Source organism: Ruditapes philippinarum, unplaced genomic scaffold (assembly GCF_026571515.1).
Source record: "Ruditapes philippinarum isolate M1 unplaced genomic scaffold, ASM2657151v2 ctg1047_1_1_1_1, whole genome shotgun sequence".
Taxonomy (NCBI): domain Eukaryota; kingdom Metazoa; phylum Mollusca; class Bivalvia; order Venerida; family Veneridae; genus Ruditapes; species Ruditapes philippinarum.
This window is the reverse complement of record NW_026859122.1, coordinates 112,166-129,630: the sequence shown is the minus strand read 5'-3', so window position 1 is coordinate 129,630 and position 17,465 is coordinate 112,166. Positions and strand designations below refer to the sequence as shown.

General features: G+C 34.3%; 1 protein-coding gene across 1 annotated transcript; it reads left to right on the top strand.

Annotated features, from left to right (window-relative positions):
* Positions 1-18: 18 nt before the first annotated feature.
* Positions 19-15,934, top strand: LOC132755321 (DNA replication licensing factor mcm5-like). The gene is made up of 15 exons (XM_060746176.1): positions 19-237; positions 994-1,120; positions 1,811-1,939; positions 2,175-2,347; positions 5,577-5,732; positions 6,348-6,432; positions 6,642-6,898; positions 7,532-7,712; positions 7,966-8,106; positions 9,787-9,963; positions 10,671-10,786; positions 11,129-11,257; positions 11,635-11,777; positions 13,156-13,283; positions 13,779-15,934. The coding sequence occupies exons 1-15, from the start codon at positions 80-82 to the stop codon at positions 13,878-13,880; spliced, it is 2,202 nt and encodes a 733-aa protein (XP_060602159.1). The 5' UTR covers positions 19-79; the 3' UTR covers positions 13,881-15,934.
* Positions 15,935-17,465: the final 1,531 nt, after the last annotated feature.

Here is a 17,465-nt window from a genome sequence, read left to right as displayed (position 1 = left end):
AGAGCACATAGCGATTTCCTTCCCGCGAAAGATTTCCCGCCGTTAGTACACCACGTGAACAAACAAACAAAAAAGAAAGATGGACACTGGCTTTGATGACCCAGGAATATTTTTCAGCGATAACTTTGGTTCAGAAGACCAAAATAATGAAGATCAAATAAACAGGACACAAGTAAAGAAAAGATTTAAAGACTTCATACGACAATTTCATGAAGGAAACTTCTCATATCGTTACAGGTGACATAATTTTTGGCATACTGATTTGAAAGAAAGAAAAGAAAATGAGCATGATAGACACAATTCATCTGTTCATAAGTTACTTTTATAAAGTACATGTCACTTAAATGGTCTGGTTTGGCCGCAATTTCCTAGTATAATTTCTATGTAAGGCATAGGCATTTCAGGGCAAAAAAGTTTTTTGATCGAATACCCTTTGTGACCGACTACCCGCCGTGATTTTTTACAAACTACATCGTACGTCGGCGAAATCACACTTGATTTTAACGCGACGGGTGGTGCTAGGTCAAGAAAGTTAGAAGAAATTGGATAGGTCAAAAGAAAGAGATATAGACAAAAAGTCTGGCCAGCTACATTTCGCCTCTTCAACCCAAACCTCTCCGGTTACTGATCACTGATCTGGCAAAATTTAATTATAAATTAAGAATATAAGTATGTTATCCCTATTTACATACGAAATAGGCCGAGTGGTTAAGGTCGTTGACTTCAAACCACTTGCCCCTCACCGCTGTGGGTTCGAATCCCGACAGGGACTTTGGATTCTTTCATGTGAGGAAGCTATCCAGCTAGCTCACATAATGTCGGTGGTTCTACTCAGGTGCCCGTTCATGCCTGAAATAATGCAAGGAAGGGCATCTGAGGTCTTCCTCCACCAGTAAAGATGAAATGCCGCGATATGACCGATACTGTGTTGATGTGACGTGAAACCCAAAACAAACAAAAAACATACAAAATATATACTTAATTGTATTTCAGAGATGAACTAAAACGCCATTATAATCTTGGAGAGTATTTTCTAGAAGTAGATGTCGAGGATGTAGCCAGCTTTGATGAAACTCTTGCTGAAAAGTTGTATAAACTACCCACAGAGCATCTACCTCTGGTATAATTTTGCTTTCATTACACATTAACCTTTTACATACATGCCATAATGTCCGGGACTGTCACAGAAATCAGATGAAATATATATATCGACATAAAATTTTAATTATTGTGGCAATACGTTCTAATACATAAAATTTTGTAATAAAAGGGGCATTCTCCTGGAAGCAGTATTTTTTTTCATCGCTATGTTCATTTATAAATAATTGGGCATTGATAGTAATTGCTCTTAACACAACATATCTTGCTTTTATAAAAAAATTCAAACAATGAAGGACAAAAATTGAAAGAAAAAAATTGCTGGAAGATGAATTGACTTGTATGTTTAGAAATGAATTTGTCGCCTCCTATTATGTGTTTATTTCAACATTTAAATCATTGAAATGATGATATTTAAGAATCAATATTATGACCAAGCTGTCAAGATCATTCCTGTTTAGTTTCTTGATACTTATTTATAAAGGTATGACAATTATTGCATGTGAGGAACGTCCATTGCCGAGTGGTAAATGTCTTTGACTTCAAACCACTTACCCCTAACCAGAGGCACTGAATTCTTTTATGACAGGAAGCTTACAAAATGGCAGTGTTTCTACTCAAGGCCTCTTCATAGCAAAAAATTAACCATACAACCACTACTGTGTTGGTGCCACGTTAAACCCAACATTAAAATGTTCTTTTATTTGTCTAGTTTGAAGATGCAGCCAAGGAAATTGCAGATGAAATAACGAAGCCCCGCCCAGAAGGAGACGAGGATGTTCAGGATATACAAATAATGCTTACTTCAAAAGAAAATGCCTGTAATATACGAGCACTCAAGGTTAGTGCAATCAGATCTATGTAGGAATACATAAATTATTGTCTATATTATGGTGATAATTAGATGGACTTAAGATAGTAAGTTATACTGATTTGTTTTTAAAGAAATTAATTAATTTTGTTTTCAGATTTGAAACAGTTAATAGGTACTATATGATACATAATAGACATAATTTGATATATGGATCAAGTATGATATCATTAGAATGTTTGTAGATTTAGCTTCTTATTTTCAGTCGGAGCAAATGGCAAAGCTGGTTAAAATTCCTGGGATAGTCATTGCTGCATCTGCCATCAGATCGAAGGCAACATATCTGTCTATCCAGTGCCGTAGTTGTCGTAATGTTGTAAACAACATCGCTGTCAAGCCGGGTCTTGAGGGGTACAGTCTGCCCAGGAAATGTAACACGTATGTTCCTTCTTTGATGTTAAAATATTATAAGTGCAAAACTTAGCTTATTTCTAAGATCAGAAGTGCTTGTTTGCTTGTTCTTTTGAAACAATGGTAATTTGATGGTATTATTGAGTCAACACCTAATGAGAAAATTTTACATTTAAAATGCATGTTGAGAAATTAATTTTGATAGATGAATTGTTTTATTAGCTCACCTGAGCACAAAGTGCTCAAGGGTGTCAGTGAGCTTTTGTCATCACTCTGCGTCTGTCGTGCGTCCTTCAAAAAATGGCGTCAAACTTTTCAAACAACATCTCCTCCTAAACCACATGGCCAATTGCAACCAAACTTCGCAGGAATGTTCCTTTGGTGGTCACCTTTAAAAATTGTTCAAAGAATTTAATTCCATGCAGAACTCTGGTTGCCATGGCAACCGATAGAAAAAACTTTCTTCTTTTAAAAAACCCAAAGAGGTAGAGCTTAGATATTTGGCATGAAACATCTTCTAGTGAGTGTCTATCAAGTTTGTTCAAATAAAAGCCCTGGGGTCAAAATTGGCCCCGCCCCGGGGGTCATTGATTTTCCATATATGCATATAGTAAAAACTTAAATCTTCTTTTAAAGAAACCAAAGAGCTAGAGCTAAGATATTTAGCATGAAACATCTTCTAATGGGTGTCTACCAAGTTTGTTCAAATAAAAGCTCTGGGGTCAAAATTGGCAGGCCCCAGGGGTCATTGATTTTCCCTATATGCATATAGTAAAAACTTATAAAATCTCCTTTTAAAGAACCCAAAGAGCTAGAGCTAAGATATTTAGCATGAAAGATGTTTTATTGGGTGTCTACCAAATTGGTTCAAATACAGGGTTGCCAGCGGACTTGAAAAGTCAGGGAAATTGGGTATTTTTTCAAGGTCAGGGAATTGTCAGGGAATTTTGAAATTTGGTCAGTGAAAAATGAAAATCCTGAAAAGTCAGGGAAAAATTATTTCAAAGGTCGAAAAAAATATACGCATTAAAGGTCTTTCTTGGCTATGGCAGTCTTTAAGCATTTAATATTTGACTTTATCACTCTCACAGTTAAGCATTAAATTCAAATAACAGTAAAAATGTTATATTAAGAAGCATTATATGTTAACTTAGTGATTATAATACCCATTATTTACCTTTAGAACATCATTCAGCCTAAAGACTGAAAGGCTTTTCAACCCTTGCTCCAGAGCTGACTAAATATGTAATTTTTGTTGCATAATTTAACCAGTTTCCATCATGTTTGCAAGACATATCCTCTTGTACAATTTCTTAGTGTCAAAGCAAAAAGCAAAGCAGGTTATATGCCAATATAGTAGTTTGGTATAACATGTAATACTGACTTGATTTTGTTAGTAATTAAAAGCCCTTCTTTGCTTTTTGCTTTGACACTAAGAAATTGTACCAGAGGATACATGTATGTCTTGCAAACATGATGAAACTGGTTAAATTATGCAATGCTATGTTTTTTTCACACTAACCTTTTCTTACCACTAAACTTACTTCACTCATTCAAAAGTCCTTTAATTTTATAGTGATTATTTCATGATATGCCAAATGAGCCCTATGTTCTTGTTTTCACAATCAGTGTTTATGCAATGATGCCTTATACAAGTTAACTGTGTTAAATGTTTATTTGTTCTTATAGTTTTAGAGATGTTTGAATTTTAAGTTTTGTCATTCAAGTATTACTCTTAATAGTCTTGGTGTTTTATGAGTTACTACTAGGAAGGCCGAGTGACTTATCTGAATTTCTAATACAGATGCTTAATATTATGATTCTTTTGATTTTCATGTCATATGTTTCATTGACAAAACATGTCACACTGTGTTTGAAATAGAAAATAGTTAAGAATAGTAGAACACAATGTTTGAATCATAACTTTGATGTAAATGTTTTATATTTTGGAAAATAAATACAAGTTTACATGCAAAAATATAATGGGAGGATTGAACGGCTATAGGGGAGGTCAGGAGGCTGTTTATGTGTTTGACGATTTTGGTCAGTGAAAAACATGAATTGGTCAGTGAAAAGTCAGGGAATTTTATTTCACCAAAGTGCTGGCAACCCTGAAATAAGAGCCCTGGGGTCAAAATTGGCCCTGCCCCTGGGGTCATTGATTTTCCTTATATGTGTATTGCAAAAACTTTAAAAAAAAATCTTCTTTGAAAAAACCCAAATAGCTAGAGTTTAGATACTAAGCATGAAACATCTTCTAGTGAGTGTCTACAAAGTTTGTTCAAATAAAAGTCATGGTTCGATGATTTTTGGCAGAGTTATGCCCCTTTTACTTTGAAATTTTTTTCAGGAATACCCAGGCCAAGTTCGAATTTGGTCATGGTTCAATGATTTTTGGCAGAGTAATGCCCCTTTCACTTTGAAAATAATATGAAATTTACAGTTTCTGTTCATTATCTACCCAACAGTGTTACACAGTATTCAACTTAAATTTGACATATGGATATGTCAAAGGAATGGGCAGGTCAAGTTGGAATTTGGTCATGGTTTGATGATTTTTTGGCAGAGTTATGTCCCTTTCACTTTGAAAATAATATAGATACATCTTAGGAATAAGCAGTTTAAGTTTGAATTTGGTCGTGGTTCAATGATTTTAGACAAACTTATCTTTCCTGAATGTTGGAAAAATTTTGAACTTTCAGTTTCAGCACTCGTACTTTTAGCCATTATTTTGGCTACAAATATGCAATATGCTATTTATAAAAGGTTAAGACTGAATAATTTCAGTGCCTTGAACGTTGTATGAAAATGGTTTGTGTTAACATTGAAAAGTTTTAAGGGCTTTGAACTTAAAATGAAAAAAATAATTAATGCACCATCTGAAATTTTGGCTGCATGCGGGGGCATCCGTGGCATGATGACACATTTCTAGTTTTAAAAAACTCAACCTTAGATGTTGAGCATGAAACATCTTCTAATGGGTGTCTATCAAGTTTGTTCAAATAAAAGCCCTGGGGTTTAAACTGGCCCGCTCTGGGGGCCTAAATACAGGTGAGCGACTTCAGGGCCATCATGGCCCTCTTGTATTTGGAAATGATGTGTAATTTTACAGTCTTCAAATTAATATATATTCTATATTTATTCTTTTTGATATTTTAACAAATTTCATGCCCAATGTTATAAAGGAGGTGACAAGTTATTTATATGCAAGTTTAGGTTTCAGTTATGTCAATATTTGTTGATTTGATTTATATAGAGATCAAGCAGGAAGACCGAAATGTCCAGTAGACCCATTCTTTATTGTTCCTGACAAATGTAAATGTGTGGATTTCCAAGTGTTGAAACTGCAAGAAACACCAGAATCTGTCCCCAATGGAGAGATGCCAAGACACATGCAACTTTACTGTGATAGGTTAGACAACTTCTATTCATATTCATAACCTTTGCTCTTTTACCACATACTAACCAAATGATTTAAACTATATTTAACTGTAGATATACATTTACTTATAAGAAACTGTGGCAATGTAATCAGTGTGATAAAGTAAACTGTCATTGGTAGATATTAACATCCATATAATGAAGAATTTTAGTCCACGGAACATGGATCCCTTGTGGCTGAAGGGTTGCCTTTAAGGGTTACGACTTCAGAATTGCAGCAATTGTTTAACCCTGCATAATTGATAGACGTGACTAAATGGTTTGGAATAACTGGTTGCTTTAAGTTTGCAACACCCGAGGTTAGCAAAAATCATCTTTCTGGTTAGGCGCCATATGACCTAAATTCTGTTGGTGATCTGTAAAACAAAATGAAAAAAACCGCACAGCATCTGTAAGTATTTCCCCATTCTCAGCCTTTTGAATTAGTTTTACTGTATTTGAAAGTTGACAATATTTATAAATGTTTAAATCGAGAACATTTCTGAGCTTCAAACTAATAGATGCATATCACAAGGCCTTTCAGCAGGTGTGATCCACCTACCAAAAAGTGATGTACATATGTTATAGTGTTTTGTGTTCATTTCAGGTATATATGTGACAAAGTAGTGCCAGGAAATAGGGTCACTGTGATGGGTATTTTCTCTATCAAAAAGACTGGAAAACCAACAAAGGTTAGTAAATATGTTCATATCTTTTTACAGATTTTGTTTGATTTTAATGTTAAGTAAATGTTTTTTTGCTTGAAATTTGTTTGTTGCATAATAAAAAAAGTTATCAAAATTTATTTGATTTCTTAAGTGTACTGTGATACCTTGTCTGAAGTTTTTTGGATATTTTTGCACAAATTGGTATTTTTAGATTGTTTTGTTTATTATACTAGCAAGGTTCTAGGGACAAAGTAAATGTTGGCATAAGGGCTCCATACTTCAGAGTTTGTGGGGTACAGGTTGACACTGAGGGTCAGGGTCGGACCACAGGGACAACTATAACCCCTGCAGAAGAAGAAGAATTCAGGAGACTTGCAAAGAGCCCAAACATTTTTGAAACAATTGCAAAAAGTATTGCTCCATCAATTTATGGAAGTCTGGACATTAAAAAGGCAATAGCATGCCTTCTGTTTGGAGGCTCAAGGAAAAGGTATAGTTGAAATATGTTTAATTATTCAATATTATCTAGTTTATTACGTTCAGACTTGGATAAACTGCTTGAAAGCTTGTCATAAAAAATTTAGTCTGGTTAACCTTTGTTTAGCTGGACTTAATGGTTTTGACTTGTAGATTTACAGAGAAAACTTAATGTATGTTCTATTTCTTTAGCCAACTCCTGTTTTCTCTGTGTGACTGTGTCATTACAGTCATCTACTTCAAACCACTTTCTCCTTACGGCTGTGGATTTGAATCTTGCCAGCGACTTGGGTTCTTTCATGTAAGGAAAGATATCCAGTGACCTTATGGAATATTGGTGGTTTTACTTGGATACCTTTCGTGCCTGAAATAAGGCATGGAGGGGCACCTCTTAGTCCCAATAAAGCTGGAAAGTACCAATTTGGCCTGTACTGTGTTGGTGCAACTAGAAAACCTACCGAAAAAAAGAGGAGAATTCTTTAACATATTGTTATACTTGATAATTCTGAAAATTCAGATGGTCCAGGTGCATTTAAGAAGGTGGATGTATACAGTTAGATACTAGATTATGTAATCGTTCAAGTGGCTTGTAGGGAATAACGTGAACACTACTTTATATTAACATTCATGTATTCAACTATTTAAGAATGCCCGATGGACTTACAAGAAGAGGGGATGTGAACCTGCTCATGTTAGGTGATCCAGGTACAGCTAAATCACAGCTACTAAAGTTTGTAGAGAGATGTTCACCTATTGCAGTATATACATCTGGTAAAGGTAGCAGTGCTGCTGGTCTCACAGCATCAGTGTCCAGAGATCCTCAAACGGTAATTTTAGAATATTACATATTTCTTATTAATAAATTTGTGAAAAATAAAATCAAAGTAATGATGATACCTTATCGTTTGATTGTTAGAGGGTATTGTACAAACTTATAACAGAGGTGAAAATCTTGAATTGATACATTTTACTTCTAATTCCTAGAAAACTGAACAGTAATTTGCATAATGGTATGTTGCTTCTATTTTCACTATTATTATGTGAACTTTAGTATCAAGTGCAATATTTGAATGATTGCAGAGAAATTTTGTGATGGAAGGCGGAGCTATGGTGTTGGCTGATGGGGGAGTGGTCTGTATTGACGAGTTTGACAAGATGAGAGAGGATGATCGTGTGGCAATTCACGAAGCAATGGAACAGCAAACTATTTCTATAGCTAAGGTAAACGAGGAATGGGGGAAACAAATTTCATCATTAAAGTTCATGACATTAATTGATGTATGTTCTTGACTAGAACTAATTGCATACTGTTGGAAAAATAATTCGATGTCATAACCCATGTGTTGTCTATGGTTAACTGGTTTACTTTTGGTCATTATCTTCAGTACTAACAAAGCTATTTCATTATACCCCCACAAACAAAGTTTAGGGGGGGTATATAGGAGTCAGCTTGTCGGTCGGTCCGTCGGTAGGTCCACATCATGGTTTCCGGACGATAACTAGAGTTTGGAATGAGGTATTGTAATCAAACTTGGTATATAGCAACCTTATGTGGCAACTCCGGTTGGTATTGCATTTGGACCCCCTGGGGTCAAGGTCAAGGTCACTGTTAATAAAAATAGAAAAATGGTTTCCGGACAATAACTAGAGTTAGGAATGAGATATTGTTAACAAACTTGGTGTATAGCAAGCTTATATGAAGACCTGGGTTGGTATTGCATTTGGACCCTCTGGGGTCAAGGTCACCGTTACTAAAAATAGAAAAATGGTTTCCGGACAATAACTAGAGTTAGGAATGAGATATTGTTATCAAACTTGGTGTATAGCAAGCTTATATGAAGACCTGGGTTGGTATTGCATTTGGACCCCTGGGGTCAAGGTCACTGTTACTAAAAATAGAAAAATGGTTTCCGGACAATAACTAGAGTTAGGAATGAGATATGGGTTATCAAACTTGGTGTATAGCAAGCTTATATGAAGACCTGGGTTGGTATTGCATTTGGACCCCCTGGGGTCAAGGTCAAGGTCACCGTTACTAAAAATAGAAAAATGTTTTCCGGACAATAACTAGAGTTAGGAATGAGATATTGTTATCAAACTTGGTGTATAGCAAGCTTATATGAAGACCTGGGTTGGTATTGCATTTGGACCCCCTGGGGTCAAGGTCAAGGTCACCATTACTAAAAATAGAAAAATGGTTTCCGAACAATAAGTACAGTTAAGGAAATGAGATATTGTTATCAAAACTTGGTGTTATAACAAGCTTATATGAAGACCTGGGTTTGGTATTGCATTTGGACTCCTTGGGGTCAAGGTCAAGGTCACCGATACTAAAAATAGAAAAATGGTTTTTGGACAATAACTTGAGTTAGGAATGAGATATTGTAATCAAACTTGGTGTATAGCAAGCTTATATGAAGACCTGGGTTGGTATTGCATTTGGACCCCTTAGGGTCAAGGTCACCGTTACAGTGTTACTAAAAATAGAAAAATGGTTTCTGGACAATAACTAGAGTTAGGAATGAGATATTGTTATCAAACTTTGTGAAAAGCAAGCTTATTTGGAGACCCCAGTTGGGATTACAATTAATTGAAATATTTCTTTGTACACAGTTGATAGTTTGTGTTCAAATTTTTCTTCAGACTACTTATTTTTCAAAAAGTCACAGTTGCTGGTGGGGGTATTAATCACCTTCAGTGATAGGTCTAGTTGAAATTTATTGTATTGATGCACCATGGGAAGGTGTTTGAGACTAGCTCATTTTCAAGTTTATGGTCATCACTGCTACATTTAATTGTTGTATTTAATCAGAATGAAGTGTGCTATCCAGCACTGAGAAGGTGTAGTCTGCAAAACAGCCCTTGAACAGCTCCTGTTACATGATATTTTGTTTTATCTAGGCTGGTATAACAACAACATTAAACTCGAGATGTTCAGTACTAGCTGCAGCTAACAGTGTGTACGGGAGATGGGATGATACAAAAGGAGAGGAGAACATTGACTTCATGCCAACTATTCTCTCAAGATTTGACATGATCTTTATTGTCAAAGATGAGCATGATGAATCTAGGGATACTGTAAGTGGTCGGCATTTTCTTTACACACATTTACATTGGTGATCAATGTGTCTTAAGAACATAAAATTGTATTCTGTATAACTATGATATCTCGTTACCCTTGTATGAATTTTTAGTTGCATTTCAACAGGTACTTTAGATATTTTAATATATTGAATTTTGTTTTTAAATTTTGCATACAACTTGTAATTAGTGGAATATATGGAGAAAAACTTTTAATGAAAAAGGTTGCAAATTCTATACATTTGCTACAATCAGTTACAGATATTTGAAAGGCAATGTGATCATATAAATATTTGTAAGCTGATGAAGTCTTAAATAGGCAAAGGTTATAATGCAAATGTTTTATACAAGACCATATAACCTGTTGAATGTCTTAATAACCAATTTATAATAATGCACAAGTCATTTCATTGAAACAGAAAATACAATTATATAAATTTGGTGTGCATTTCAAGAATGTTAACACTAAAATTTTCCAATAAAAATCAGTTGGTTCATCAAAATGAGCTGTTTGCTTTTTCGCCAATCTCTGGCTTTGTGATATAAAAGAATCCGGGTCATTGTCAGTGTTGAACTTGTCCCAGAAATGTTAAAAAGTTTTCCACAACTTGTCGAACAAATTTATGTCTTATTCATGTCATTGTGGCATTATGTTTTATGAAATTTTATTGGTTGATGTTAACATTTCATGCCATTTGTTACAGAGACTAGCAAAGCATGTGATGAACGTACATCTTAACGCACTACAAATGACTGAAGAACCAGCAGAAGGTGAGATCGATCTGATGACACTGAAGAAATACATCAATTATGCTAGAAAGTAAGTTATTATAATTCAAACTTTCCTATAACTTTAGTTAGAAAGTATTTTCATGGTTGAAGCATATTAAAAGTAAATATATGATGATTGATGAAGTATTAGCATATCTTTCCCATACACTGTTTTTCATAGAGTGCTCTGTCTTATGATAAACATTTGCTGGTGCGAAACTTAGTTGTAGCATTCAGTTTTTATTCTTCAATAGCCATTTGGCTTGATAAAGGTATGTGCCTAAACCGTGTACATGAAACATGTTAAAGTTAGCAAATGTATTTTGACTTCAACATTATACCCAACAGAAGACAAAAAGTAAGTTCTATCATCATGTTTGTAATTTTACAGGAGATGTGGCCCTCGTTTATCACCAGAGGCTGCTGAAAAACTGAAGAATCGTTACGTTTTAATGAGGAACAGTGCTGGCGAATATGAAAGAGAAACCGGCAAGAAAGTCAGCATACCTATCACAGTCAGGTATGTTGTTACTTTGGCCTTGATTTTAATCTTCCCGATATTTGAATTACTTTAGACTACATAGCTTATAACAGCAGTGATAAATACTGTGCTGTAGCTGTTCTAAGTTACCTTGTTGTTCATGTGAATTTTAGTCCTTTGGGATTGTAAAACAGATAAAGGTTGAATACTGCTTAAGCAAGGTGTGCCATGCACGAGAGATGTTGCCATTGTCTGTTATGAGCTGGCACTATTGAATTGAGTCTGCAATTTTTGCAGATTTACTTTTATTCTATTCTTTATTCCTCATTACATATTATTTAATTCATTCATATTTCTGTTCATGCTGAGCCTCCAACTTGTAATCAAATGTATAATTATGAAATTTATACTCACAGACAACTTGAGGCTATAATACGTATTAGTGAATCTCTTGCCAAGATGAAGTTGCAACCATTTGCTACAGAGCTAGATGTAGATGAAGCATTAAGACTGTTCCAGGTGTCAACACTTGATGCTGCCATGTCGGGTAACCTTGCAGGTACGTCATCATCTCAATTATTTCAGAATTGTAACAAATCTTAATTTAGATATTCGTCTGAGTGATTACAGTGTCTTTATACAGGTTTATTTTCCTTCTATATCATGGACAGTTAAAGGGCCGCTTTCCATCGGGGAAATTTCATTAAATTTTCCCATAAAATCAGTTAAGAGAAAGTTAACTTATCCTTTTGCAGAAATAATTTAAGTGAAGGGTTTAAAAAAAGCCCTGTCAAAGAGCTTTGAGAATAAATCATTTTGTCTGTTAAAGAGGCAACAGTATTTGTGGGTGTGACTAATCAGTGATGTAAAACTGTCTGACCCTGAACTATAAATAACATGCAGTGTTAACCTGCAGAGAGAATGTAAACAAAAACAGCTGATTTTACACAGGAGAGGTTTAATGGATGTTTTAAAAGACATTATCAAGTCATCTTGTCCAGAGTCAGTTGTTTTTCTTTTCTTTTTTTCACTGGAATGCTGTATGTGTCTTTCATCAAGTCAGACATTTATATCAAAATCCAAAAGATGTGCCTTACATGGGGCATTTCTTTTAGGAACAACCTGCTAAAAATGTTCTTGACAGGAATTTAAAATATTTTTAAACTGTTAATGTATAAAAAATTTATGCATATGCAACATTTAGTTTGATTAACATTTGTGAAATGTAATTTTTGACTACAAGATATTTACAACAAAATATAGTGTAAATGAAATATACCTGGAATTTACTTTTACTGTTTTCATGAAGTTTAAACCATTCAAATACAAGTTAAATCAGTACTTTGAAATTTAAAAAAAAAATCATAGATTAATGGATTATTGTAAATTTGTTGGATTTGATAAAGCAAGTCAGTAAAAGTTATTGTTTTTTTCAGCATTCCAATGTGTCGTCTGCTGAAAATCTCCCTCCCTGAAATATACATTGTCTGCTACAAATCTCTCCCTGAAATAAACACTGCCACGTGCTTCTGTTTACTACTGAAGGTTCATGACCTGTAATGATCACATGGCTCCTCCCAGGGAAATTCAAATTTCAAATTTGACAGCCAGTATTTTTTTCCAGAAATACACTTAACAAAGTTATATTTTCAATCTTTATCAAAAATATCTATGCCTACAAACATGCCAAGTGTAGTTTTAATGCATTTGGTAATTAATCTTAAATCTTTGAAAAAGGGTCCCTGAAGTGAAGCATGCATAAAATTAATAAGAAACCTGCCCTAGCGCCATCTGCTGGCTTTTATAGTCCAGTTAGGCCTTTAAGATCAATAAAAAAAATTATAATGGCCTTGAATATATTTTTTTCTAGATTTTGATTAAAATCTTTGTATTTCAAATTTATAAAGTTGTAGAGATAAGTGGAAATTATTTTTTAGGTGTAGAAGGTTTCACTACAGAAGAAGACCAGGATTTGTTGGGACGTATTGAGAAACAGTTGAAAAGAAGATTTGTGATAGGATCACAGGTCTCTGAACATGCCATCCTACAAGATTTCCTCAAACAGGTAAATACAGTATAATTTAAGGTTTATGTCTCTGAAACATCAGGTGGGTAAGGAACATTGTAAAGCATGTATGAAATTAATCCATTTATAAAGGATTCCTAAAATGAAGCTTTAGTATTTGATTTAGTTATTTTTAGTTTTTCTATTTAAAAAAAGGCGGGGGAAAGCTATTGTACTCGCCCTGTTAAAGTTTATGGGTGTAAACTTGTTTCTCCTTAACTACTGAAGGGAATAGGTTGAAACTTGCAAACCTTTTTGAGATATAAGTCACTGTCCAAAGCCCCTTAACTCAAAATGGATTTTGACAGAATGATTTAATTTGTAATAATTTATCTCAATTATTGAGTAACAGAAATTTGTCATGTACTTCTGGTTCAGTAATTATTTGGGATTAGTAGTCGGTATCTTGCAGAGAATTTAGTAATTCAAGGAAAGCTGACTGCCGAGATACAGTTTGCTTTTAAAATTAACCAACCTTACTTCTTACCTATTTAGAAATATCCGGAGCGGGCTATACAGAAAGTGATACATTTCATGTTAAGACGAGGAGAGCTGCAGCACAGGATGCAGAGAAAAATGCTCTACAGGATGAAGTAAAACTTCCCACATGATAGCAACATGGTCTTCCTAACTTTGTGTTACCTTGACAATGTCATACAGTCAAATTTGCAGGATAGAATACAACGAGAAATAATTGTATTTAATGATAGATAAACTATTATTCAGTTTAAAAATTCTGTTGAAGAAATAGTTAATGTGTAAGAAGAAAATTTATACATTAAGATTTCAGGATTTCTTGATAGGACATTTTGTTATGATTTAACTTGTTTGTCCTACTTTCATAACAATTGAATGATCATTAACCAGGTTTTCCGAAGGAAAAAACTGGTTATTAGATTGAGGTATGTCGGCGGGCGGGCGTATACAATTTCTTCTGTGCGCAACTCCTACATTTCTCAATGGATTTTGAACAAACTTTCACAGAAGCTTTGTCATCAAGTGCCCTGGCGCATATTGTCGGGGTTTTGCGATTAGATAATATTTGACCTAATTATGGCCCTTTGTTTTTTTTCCTTATATAAAATATATAGTGAACAATTTCTTCTGTGCGCAACTCCTCCTACATTTCTCAACGGATTTTGACCAAACTTTCTCAGAAGCTTTGTCATCAAGTGCCCTGACACATATTGCCAGGGTTTTGCAATTGGTATATATTTGACCTAATTATGGCCTTTTTTATTTTTTCCCTATATAGAATATATAGTGAACAATTTCTTCTGTGCGCAACTCCTCCTACATTTCTCAACGGATTTTGACCAAACTTTCTTAGAAGCTTTGTTATCAAGTGCCTGGCACATATTGTCGGGGTTTTGTGATTGGATAATATTTGACTGAATTATGGCCCTTTGTATATTTTTTCCTTATACAGAATATATAGAGAACAATTTCTTCTGTGCTCAACTCCTCCTACATTTCTCAACGGATTTTGACCAAACTTTCTTAGAAGCACATATTGTCGGGGTTTTGTGATTGGATAATATTTGACCGAATTATGGCCCTTTGTATATTTTTTCCTTATACAGAATATATAGTGAACAATTTCTACAGTGCGCAACTTCTCCTACATTTCTCAATGGATTTTGACCAAACTTTCACAGAAGCTTTGTCATCAAGTGCCCTGGCGCTCACTAAATTCCCATGTTTCTTCCAAGACATCATTCAAGTATTTTTTTTAAATTGTGAACATACTTTTCTTGATATCGCACAAAACACCACACGCCAATATTGTTGACAAAAGAAAATGACGAGAGACGCAAAAATGTAAAAATTAAGCAAAAATAAAGTACTGTTTACCTTTCTAAAACATTTGGGAAAAAAAGGCGAATAGACAACATAAAATTTCTCAATCATTTTTGTTTGAGGAATATTAAAAAAGCCATAATTCCTCCTAAAAGTTCAATTAAAAACAAATGCCCCTTCATGACAAAGCTTCTGTGAAATATTTTGCTGAAAACCTGGTTGCATCGCATTGCGATGTTCCTTGTTAATTACCTTTGTTTGAAAAAAAAAAAAAAGAAATTACAAAACCAAATTATACCATCTTAAAATCAAAAGTTATGACCTAGGTATAGGTTTCTGTTGTTTTGCTTATGTCTGTGTCAATATATTGTCATTGCTACTTGAATCTTTCAAAAAAGAATAGAAAAAGACATAAACAATTTTAAACCCGACAGTATATTGTTCGGATTAAAATGTCATTTTCACCAGTGTTTGTGTTCATTAAAAAAAAATGTATCTCATAATTTTTATGATTTTTTTTTGTGTAAGTGCTATAAACTGCCCATTATAAAGATATTTTTTGTAAATAGATGTTCAGGCCTATTATTCAAGAGGGTTCATCAGGTTTTTTGATACCACACTTGTGTTCAATGTACAAAAACTGTGTTCAGATGTACTGTATATAATGTGTTCAAAATCATGTTTCAATTATGCATGTGTTCAAAATTTTTACTAAAATAATCTCAAGTTTACAATTTTTGAACAAGTCTTTATTTTTGAAATGTATTTAAATTACTTCCATATTACCTACCGCCTATGCATTTATAAATTTATTCAAAAAAAAAATGAAAGCTAATAAATATGAAAATCAAGTTGTTGTTGTTTTTTTTATAACATGAAGAAAGGTGGGTTTATTGTTTTGCCAGTGTTGGTCGGATTGTCTGGTGTCCATCTGTAGACCACATGATTTCTGCTGATTATCTTAAAAACTAATTATCACATTGTCTTCAAATTCACATACTGATTGGTCATAACTAGTAGATGACCCCTATTGATTTTGGGATAACTAGTTCAAAGGTCAAGGTCACAGATGCCTTGAATGTCGAAATGGTTTCCTTATTTATCACAGTCTTTATATTTCTCATAACTTGTAGATGACCCCTATTGATTCTGGGGTCTTTAGGTCACAGTGTCCTTAAATATCGGATTGATTTCCGCTCATCTTTAAAACTATCGCAAAGTCTTTATATTACACATTGATTAGCCATATGTTGTATTTATTCTGGGGTCATAGGGGCCTATATCAGAATGGTTTTCGTTCAATATCTTGAAAACTGTTCACAGTCTTCATATTTCACATACTGATTGGTCATAACTAGTAGATGACTCCAGTCACTAGGTCAAAAATCAGAGGCCTTAAATGTCGGAATTGTTTCCGCTCATTATCTTGGAAACTATCGCAGTCTTTGTATAACACAAGTCATATTGAATGGTTAAAACTAGTAGACCTCAATCGATTTTTGGGTCTTTAGGTCACGGGGACCTTAAATCTGTTTGTCCGTCGGTAGACCAAATGGTTCACGCTGATTATTAGCTCACCTGTGACAGTGTGAGCTTTTGTGATCGCTTTTCGTCCGTCCGTCGTCCGTAAACTTTTACTTTAAATGACATCTCCTCATAAACCACTAAGCCAATTTCATCCAAACTTCACAGGAATGTTCGTTTGGTGGTCACCTTTGAAAATTGTTCAAAGAATTTAATTCCATGCAGAACTCTTGTTGCCATGGCAACCAAAAGAAAAAACTTTAAATATCTTCATCTAAAAGAGCTAGAGCTTAGATATTTGGCATGAAACATCTTATAGTGAGTGTCTACCAAGTTTGTTCAAATAAAAGCCCTGGGGTCAAAATTGGCCCCGCCCCAAGGGGTCATTGATTTTCCCTATATGCATATAGTAAAAACTTAAAAAATCTTCTTTTAAAGAACCCAAAGAGCTAAGATATATAGCATGAAACATGTTCTAATAGATGCCTACCAAGTTTGTTCAAATAAGAGCCCTAGGGTCAAAATTGGCCCTGCCCCAGGGGTCATTGATTTTCCTTATACATGTATTTGTATAGCAAAAACTTTAAAAAATCTTTTTTGAAAAAAAAACCAAATAGCTAGAGTTTAGATACTAAGCATGAAACATCTTCTAGTGAGTGTCTACCAAGTTTGTTGAAATAAAAGCCCTGGGGTGAAAATTGGATCCGCCCCGGGGGTCATTCATTTTCCTTGTATGTGTATAACAAAAACTTAAAAATCTTCTTTGAAAAAACTAAAATAGCTAGAGTTTAGATATTGAGCACGAAGCATCTTCTAGTGAGTGTCTACAAAGTTTGTTCAAATAAAAGCCCTGGGGTC

What these genes read in the sequence shown, in the direction of transcription:
- LOC132755321 (XM_060746176.1), top strand. Translation starts at nt 80, where the DNA reads ATGGACACTGGCTTTGATGACCCAGGAATATTTTTCAGCGATAACTTT. An exon ending in CCACAGAGCATCTACCTCTG is followed by an intron (nt 1,121 to 1,810) that starts GTATAATTTTGC and finishes TTATTTGTCTAG; the next exon opens with TTTGAAGATGCAGCCAAGGA. An exon ending in AAACTATTTCTATAGCTAAG is followed by an intron (nt 8,107 to 9,786) that starts GTAAACGAGGAA and finishes TGTTTTATCTAG; the next exon opens with GCTGGTATAACAACAACATT.